Genomic DNA, 8762 nt, shown 5'->3' with positions numbered 1-8762 from the left:
AATGCAAGCAAGACTTTAAGCACTAAAAACATGACCCACGGCATGGCACCATTCCATCTCAGGTCTCGTGGTAGTTAAATCCGTTAGGATAGTCATGAGACAATCAAAGCCAGAGGACCAATGAAGCCAGATGTTATACTTAAAAGTAGCCAGTTTCCCCCTAGCGTCTGATACGATTTAAATGCACGACGAAAAAGAGTAGCATGATCTCCATCAAAGAACATAGCAGGAAATGATTTCAAAAAAAAAAAATGCTATTTACAGACGGATCCTGGAGTCAGACGCAAGGATGGTGCCTCAGACTGCTCTTGAGAATGACACCTTCCTGAGCGGAAGCTGTAGGATTGGTTTTGGGAGCCAGGGCTGAGGCCCCACAAATGATGGCTGAGGCCATTCAGGTCTCAGGACTGAGGGAAGAATGTGAGCGAGAGCGGCGGCCACGCGTGCGGCGGACGGCTTTGCTAGGCTTGGGGATCTTCAGAGTAAGGCTATGCTTCTCTGATCCCGAGGCAAGGCACTGGAACCATTGCTGCCGCGCCTGAGAAGGAGGGGACCCCGATCTCGGATCGGCTGTGGGCCCCCACCCCACCCCACCCCGCCCAAACCTGAAGGAACCGAGGAACAGTTTTGGTCCATCCGCAAAACTCTTCCCCAGGGCTGGCTGGGGTTGTTCTGGCAACCAGAAGTGTTGTGTGTGTCAGTGTAAACGAAACGGCCAGGCAAACAGGTACACTGCTTGGGTTCCGCATGAGCCCCTCCCCCTACCCAAGTCCAAGGTGGAAAGGAAGCCATGTCCCTTCCCAGCCTTCAACTTGAAGTAACTGAAGGCAAGGACGACGGGCCACAAGATGTATTTCACGGAAAGGCCATGTTAATAATAGCCAATTCTGCTTGTGTTGCGGGTGTTTTCTGGATGTGTTTGTATGTCACGTATTGTATGATATAGGGAGCATACCATGTCATATATATGTATCTGTATGTATATGTGTGTGTTTTCTATCCTGACAATTCCACGTGAAGAAGGCAGCATGGACAAAGCCAAGGTCCTTTTAAATGCAGTGATTATTGTGGATCATTGCTAGGGGACTCTCTCCTTGCTTCAGACAGCACTAAATTAAGAGGTTCCCTTTCGGTGTTGAATTAGCTGGAAGCAGGGTTCTCTCAAGTTTGCTGAAGGTGACAAAATACACTTGAAGGCCTGATTGTCAGCTCTGAGCTGGGGAAGGAGCAGTAATAATATGCTCTCCAGGTCTAGGGATGTGGGAGAAGGGAGCAGGGCCTCGTGCTGGCCTAGAGGGAGCCTCTTCTTATGTTACCTTTGAAGAGGTAGGACCCTCCTGCTAGAACGGTTTCTATCCCCATGTCCCCTGCACAAAAGGGAAGGAGTGAACGGAACTTGGAGAGTACCGGATGAATGCCCGGCTCCCACTTGTCCATAAAGCCCTGTGAGTAGCCTCTTAGGAAGTTCCCCTTAAGAGTCCTCTGTTGTGCCTGAGCTGTCACCCCGATGGGGCTCTGGCCTGCCTTGAAACACTGTTCTCTCCTTAGGGACTCACCCCGCTGTGTCTTGCATATCTACGTGGTCCCAGTGGAGAATGGGTGGGGGTTGGGGGGAGGGGGCTGGAGGGACTGAGGTGCTGGGGGCAAGGTGGGCCTGTTTGTTTCGAATGACATTCTCTTAGCAATGTCCATCAAATTTACTAACCCCATGTGACACACAAAACAAACATACAGAGAATTCACAACTTTATTGAGACTACCAAAATGCGCTGTAAAATAGTGGGTCAGTGACTGTACTTTTATTTAATGCACTGAGCAGGTATTGGTGAACTTTACTGGTGGTGAGGTTTGCAGAATTTGAATCCGGCTCGAAAGCCTTTGGGGGAAAAAAAAATGTCACAGAGACCACTGCTTAGAAAATGGGGGCTATAAAAGGACCACTGGTGGTATGGAACCAGGCCCAGCCATGTGGGCCTGGGGGAGGCATGCCCCAGGGAGGCAAAGGTGCAAGAAACAAGGGCGGAGGAGGCAACAACAGAGGAGGAAAGGGCGGCATGGGCAGCAGAGGCGGCCCCAGCGGCAGTGGCTCCAGAACCCATATCCAAGCTGGCTGAGGAATAAAGATGGCATTGAATGGTCTACGCGAGGGTATGAAGACTGGGGGGCCCAGGACCACGGGGGGCATGTTTCTGAACATCAATGCCCTCTGATGTCTCCTCCACTTGGCCCTCCTATTCTTAAACCAAACCTTCAATCAGAGAGAAAAAGAGATTGCTTTAGTACAATAGCATTTGATGTCATACATGAAAAAAAAAAAAAACCACAGTAAGCAACTCTCTATGCCCTTAAGATTTTAAACAGCGCCAGAGAAAACTATTTCCTTCTTGCTAAAGTATCTTCCCCTTCAGTTCACCCACAGTGAGCACCAACTATGTGCTTATTGTTTTCTCTCTCCTCCCACCTTTAATATCATTTGTTCCCACTCTTAGATGCAGGTGGAGCTGAGGAATTGCTCTCTGTGCCTGCTGTTATTGCTATGCTCGGTATGTCCGTGTCCTGTGGGGAAGCAGAACATAGTAAAAAGTGGGTGCCTTTTTAAAAAATGCTGAGGGAAACAGACCCATTTTGAAAAGGTCATCTTCAGTGTAAAGAATCAACAGGAGCCTGTTGGATTTTTAACCAAAATCTTTCCTTCAAGGATGCCTAAAGGGTTATTCATCATCTGAAACCTCTTAATAGCTAAAAAGATGGTATTGTGATGGAGGCTTGGTCATGGGGGCCCAGGGAGTTTGTGATTTGTTTGCTGGGACACAAGTATAGATGAAGCCCTGGACACTGCCTTAATATTTTAGGCTTTTGAGGTAATGAATGTTTAGACTAACTCGGCCCAAATTTATTAAAACTCTTAAAATCTTTACCCAGCCAAGAGTTTGAAGGTAAAGAGGCAAAATAATAATAATAATAATAATAATAATAATAATAATAATTGTCACTACTGTCAATTCTGCATGCTCCACCCTGCTCCACCCTTCAACCCTTCCTCACTCAGGACCAGGTCACCTCACTCTGCTCTGGCTACAGTTCCAGGCCCCTGGACCGGAGCTGCTGCTGTCCAGCATGGCAGTTTCCCCTAAGCCCTGCTATTCCATCAGGAGATCCCCATGTCACCCTTCATCCTTAAGGCAAGGAGGTGGAACAGGCATTTTAGGAAGATAGTCACAACCATGTGGGTGAAGGGGTCACAGAACGACTCCTCCCTAAATATCTGCCAACTATTTTTGCAACCGAACGAACAGAACTGTCAGACTTCCCTGTCTTCTCAGTGCCCTAGTTAATGGGGTTTACATAGTATTTAAATTCTTTTGGAGGTTTCCAAATGGCATAGTTTAAGTCAGGGGTCTCCAGCCATTGGGCCGCGGATTGGTTCTGGTCTGTGGCCTGTAGGAACTGGGCCACACAGTAGAAGGTGAGCAGCAGGAGAGCAAGTTAAGTTTCATCTGTATTTGCAGCTACTCTCCAGCACTAGCATCACTGCCTTAGCTCCACCTCAGATCATCAGGCATTAGATTCTCTTTGGAGCACTGGCCCCTGGTGCAAAATAGGTTAGGGACCACTGTTTTAAGTGGTCCTTCTCTAAGGGCCTTCTCCAGCTGCCTGAGGCCTCATTTTCCCTCTTTCGTTTCAGATTTGAGTCCTTCTGCTTCAAGAATATGTCGTCTAAAAAAGCCAGTGTAATCAAGTTCATTTGGATGGAGATCCAAGTGTACCCATGGTCAAATCTGCATAAACACAACTAAAACACAAATTGGGCTAACTGAGGTATAGGCTGATAGGAGTTCCATATTTCCAATGCTGGTTTCATAAAACAAGTCTTACTGCATTTTTAAAATAGATTGGGTAGCACCTCCATTAAATTTTTCTTTGGACAAATGCTATATGACCTCACTTATAAGTGGAATCTGAAAAAAAAACAAAAAACTAATAGTAAAAGATCAGATTTGTGGTGACTTTGGGTAGAGAGTTGGAGGAAGGTGGTCAAAAGGTACAAAGTTCCAGTTATAAGATAACTCTTGAGGATGTAATGTACAACATGATAACTACAGTTGACACTTCTCTATGGGATATGTGAAAGTTGTTAAGAGAGTAAGTCCCACGAGTTCTCATCACAGGGTAAAAAAACATTTTTTTTTCTTTTTTTGTTTGTATCTATGTGACATGATGGATATTAACTAAACTTATTGTGGTAATCTCTTCACAATATGTTGAAGTCAAATTATTATATTGTACACCTGAAACTTATACAATGCTGTATATCAATTATATCTCAACAAAACTGGGAAAAATTTCTTAGGGGAATTCATGTTGTAGAATTTGAAAATTGATGAGAAAATTTTCTTATTTGTTTCTTGTGGCTCCCTTTCCCTTCAGAACCCCATTAAGAGCACACTATGAAAATCCGTGGAGTGGGAAAGCAAGTCACCAAAACTGAAGTATTTATTTTCCTCTGAGCTGGTTTTGCCTGTAGGAAAAAGCAGAGGCCTGGTCCTCTCAAACCCTGGCCAGCCCTGACTACCAGCCCAGCCTATGGCCTTAGGATGCCAGCACTTAGTGGCCTGCTTGGTTGGGCTGCCTTTCAGACAGCCCACCACCAGATCTGCATCCCATTTCCATCGCTGCACTCACACACACTCTGCAGCAAAGCTAATAAACCCATCCCGATTTTTTCTTTCTTTTCTTCTCCCCCTTTTCCCCCAAATTATTCTTTGATACAACTTAAGTTTTATTACAGTCTCAGAAATCACCTCTTAATCCATTGACCTGTAAGTTGACTAACTGACTGAGCAAATGAAAAAAGTATTTCAAACTACCACAGGTAAGAATCCAGCCTGAACTAAGAGTCACCCCCCCCCACTACCAAGAAATTCCACACAACCCATCTCTTCCAAATAGGACCACAGAAAAAACAGAAAAAAAATCTCTTAAGTATTAGAAATTCCTCAAGAGAATATTCACTAGTGCATTTGGTAGTTTCCAAAATTTGACTGTGTGTGGTAACCCCAAGGCATATGTTCGACTCGATATTATGCTTGCCTAACACTTCTACCTTTCTTAGGTTGGTGGAATTCTGTTTGAAATTGTTGTTTTCATTTGTTTCTTTATTAGACATACTTCAAAGGTTGCGATTCCCCTTCCCATCTCCATTATAATGCACAATCTACTAAGTTAGCAATGTTTTCAGGTCGACCTATCAAAATATTCCAGAAAATTAAAATTTAGGGCTGTAGTTCTCTTCACCGCTACACCAAACACTTAAAAACAACAGTAGAAAGGCTAGGCACCTGGACTTGGGGGACTATCCTTCCCATTAGTCTCAGCCTAACTAAACAGACATCAGCTGCTCATCTGTTGTGTTCTAATGTGTAAAATATTCCCTCCTTCCAATGCCTAAATATTTACAAATTCACCCCTTTTGCAATGAGCTTTTGCACGACTTTAAATAATTTACTAAAATTGAACTCTTTGGTACATTAATGTGAATAATTTCCACTTCACACTTAACCCCAATGTGACCTCAAACAGAAGGGTTATCTCAATGACACCAGTGTTAGGAGTTGAGGTGTGTGTGTGTATAATATACATGTAATAATATATAAGTATATATAGGTATTGTTTATACAAAGGTGTGTGTGTGTGTGTGTATGTGTATATACACACACACAAAGGTATATATATATATTCACAAAGGTGTGAATATCTTTGTATACAAGGAATAGTATACTACAGTAATTTTCCAATTTGGAAATCATGTTCCCTCTGATAATGGGTAATTTCCAAAAACTAGAGTTTATTCATCCTATTTTCCACCTACTAAGACCCCAAAATTATTTTCCAATCATGGAAAAGGCAATAAAAACACACCAACTTGGGAATGTCCAGGACAAAGGTCTGCAAGTCCTGAAGCAGGTTTTAGAATGGCTGCCCTGCCAAATGGCTTTAAAAAAAAAGGTTTACTGACCTGCACTCTAGCTTCGGGCATATTCATACGTCTCGCAATCTCCTGTCTGGGGAGAAAAAACCACACATGTTCAGTATTCAGAGATGTGGATGTAAGTTAAATATAAGATGTTATTTCTTTCTTATTCAAATTTTTTTCAGGGAAATGTCAGCGATTTATTTTATGAACCAATTTCTGAAGTAGAAAAACACACCATTTCAGGAAATTCAGTTGACAAAGGATTTTTAAAAAACCAAGTCTCATGGAAGCACGGTACTCAAGAACACATGAAATTCTAATTTAGATTTTTACTGTTACCAACTTCAAAATGACTAAAAATCTCTGACTGAGGAAACATCTCTACCAACTTTCAACCATTGCTCTTACCCATTTTATAGATTAAATTAGATGCTTAAAAATAGCTTGATTGGCCTATATCTATCTATCTATCTATCTATCATATACAGGATGGAGTACATTCCCAAATGTACTAATGCTAAAGAACAATACAAACTCTCTTCATTGTTTGCGCTTATTTTCAAATTTTTAATCACTAACTGCCACCACCCCCACCCCCCCCGCACTATTCTGTAATATCTAGCTGAGGCTTGATTTAGAGACAGTTTCCTTTCAGGAGCAAAATTAAAAGAATGCAGAAAAATCACTAGGCAAGATAAATAATTTTCAAATGCAGCATTTAAAAATATAAAAATCAATGCAAAAAAAGTCTCTGATGAACAGATTTATCAACATTTTAAATTAAGGTAGGATCCTGCTCTGATTTGCTCCACCATGCCTCCCTCGGGCTTCTCATTCTTATCCTTGCCTTGGTTCTAATAGAAAGTTATTGAAAATAACAAGCGCCTGCTGAAGTTTCCCAGTTTGATTCATTTAAATACTGCATAAAATTTACTTTGAGTCTCAAAGGCATAGCTGTTACTCTGAACCGAATTGCAGGAGAGCCGCCCCCTGTCAGGCCTCAAATCCCCCAGGTGGCCTTTCGTTCAGAAGGAAAGGTGACAGACCTCTGAGAACATCAACTGCCACCCTGGACATGCGCCACGTGCTCGCTGGAAATGGCGCCATATCCTGGCAGTTCGCTTACCTCATAAACAAGTTGGGATAGGCGTTGAAACGGAAAATGCGCTCTAGCTCTTGCACCTGGACCAGGGTGAACATGGGGCGCTGGACCACCTGCTCCCTGTCCCATGGCTGTTGACGCTGGACGACAGCCTGAAGGGGCTGTTCTTCCTGCCTCTGCTCTCCGGGTTCTCCGCCACTATCGTCGCTGGCCTCGTGGTTTTCGTCGTTCATGGCGCCTGGGGCGCATGGGCCATCCGGGCCACCGTCGCTGCCTTCTTCGGCTTCTTCTTCAGCTCTTATCTCTTTTTCTCCTCCTGATGCTGCTCCCTGCTCAGGTTTGGGCTGTGTACCCTTTTCCTCTTCTCCTCCCTCTCTGATTAGCGACATCTCCACAGGCTTCGCTTCTGAAAAGGAAGAAACCCAAAGAGAAAGATCAGGGCACTGCAGCCCAGGCCGTGAGGAGGGGTGAGGGGCTGCCTCCAAGGGGTGTCCCGTCCGCTCGCCTCTCCCATGGAACGTTGGTTTCTCGGAGTCAGCTGAGGCACGTGTCACGACCAGCACTAACCATGCAGGTTTTCCCACTCCTCATCGACTCCCAGGCTGAGGAAACCAGTGGCATCCTGGCTTCGCTGGCGCTGAGGCTTCATGTCCTGAGTGCCGTCTGTGAGGCTGTGGCTTCCACAGATTCTGCAATGCCGCCTGGCTCTTTCGAGGTTCTTCTGGAGTCTAGTCAGGCTACAGTGTGTCTGATTAAACGCCCTCCCTGAGTTTATCGCCAGTTCCTGGGGGGTCGGGGGTGGGCCTGTTGAGGTGCGCATGCGGCAGGCGGTTGGCCGTCAAAAGGGAGGTGTACTTGCCAGAAGAACTTTGGTAGTGAGCATGCGTGAGATCATCGCCCCTAAATGTATCACCTCATGAAATGTACCTAATGGATAAACGCTCCCTGCTTCACGTTCGCAGAGAATGGGTAAGAAAACAGTTAAAAAATGTTTAGTTGACCAATTTACTTTCAAAAAGATGGTCACAGATGGCAATCGGACAGGCTTTGTATGACTCTGACCAAGTCGTTTCCTCCTCAGGCTAGCTCTTCCTGGAGCCAAACTACTGACATCAGAAACCTTGCTTACTGACCACTTACTACCTGGCTAACTTGAGTTGCTTATTCTCTCTTAGCTTTAGTTTCCTTATCTGCAAAATGGAGATAACGATAGTACCTAACTCATGGGGTTGTGAAAATTAATAGGGACGATTTTTTAAATCTTTATAAATGACCACTCCTATTTTCTACTTCCATCTTTTTAGTAATTATTTTTAATAAGGGCCCATGAGAGCAGGTAAAGATGGTTATCATCTAAGTGTTGGCAATGAAAAGAGTATGTTTTCTTGTGAAAATAATGTTCCTGCCATGTCTTTTTGTACGTACATGTGGTTCAGACAATGGCTGCTGCATGTACAGGGTAGCAATGTGGGTAAGGACATGAAGGCCAACTTGGCCATTGTGCTGTAGGTTCTCACAATCTGGGGAGGCAGACTGGCCTATCAAGAGCAGGAGCCCCCACAGTATGGAGGCGGACTGTCCAGCCCCACTGCTGTCTTGCTTTGTGACCCTGGGCAAGTTAGCTAACCTCTCTGTGCCTCAGTTGCTACCGCTGTAGAATGGAGATCATGATGATACCTGCTTGTT

At 44.5% G+C, this 8762-nt stretch overlaps 1 protein-coding gene across 1 annotated transcript; it reads right to left on the bottom strand.

Moving 5' to 3' along the window:
• Positions 1–1733: 1733 nt before the first annotated feature.
• On the bottom strand, positions 1734–7767 carry LOC105305561 (rhox homeobox family member 2-like). The gene is made up of 4 exons (XM_011380220.2): positions 7644–7767; positions 7101–7482; positions 6017–6062; positions 1734–2248 (listed from the first exon to the last, which is right to left on the bottom strand). Exons 1-4 carry the CDS (start codon positions 7723–7725, stop codon positions 1913–1915), a joined length of 846 nt encoding a protein of 281 aa, XP_011378522.1. The 5' UTR covers positions 7726–7767; the 3' UTR covers positions 1734–1912.
• Between the last annotated feature and the right edge of the window lie 995 nt (positions 7768–8762).

The sequence above is a fragment of the Pteropus vampyrus genome, unplaced genomic scaffold (assembly GCF_000151845.1).
Source record: "Pteropus vampyrus isolate Shadow unplaced genomic scaffold, Pvam_2.0 Scaffold390, whole genome shotgun sequence".
In the NCBI taxonomy this organism is placed as follows: domain Eukaryota; kingdom Metazoa; phylum Chordata; class Mammalia; order Chiroptera; family Pteropodidae; genus Pteropus; species Pteropus vampyrus.
Note: the sequence above shows the minus strand (reverse complement) of the source record. Positions and strands in the feature narration are given on the sequence as shown.

Coding starts and splice junctions, on each gene's coding strand:
- LOC105305561 (XM_011380220.2), bottom strand. CDS start 7,725: ATGAAGCCTCAGCGCCAGCGAAGCCAGGATGCCACTGGTTTCCTCAGC. Junction 7,483..7,643: donor GGAGTGGGAAAACCTGCATG/GTTAGTGCTGGT, acceptor CTTCCTTTTCAG/AAGCGAAGCCTGTGGAGATG. Junction 2,249..6,016: donor TGCCCGAAGCTAGAGTGCAG/GTCAGTAAACCT, acceptor CTCTGATTGAAG/GTTTGGTTTAAGAATAGGAG.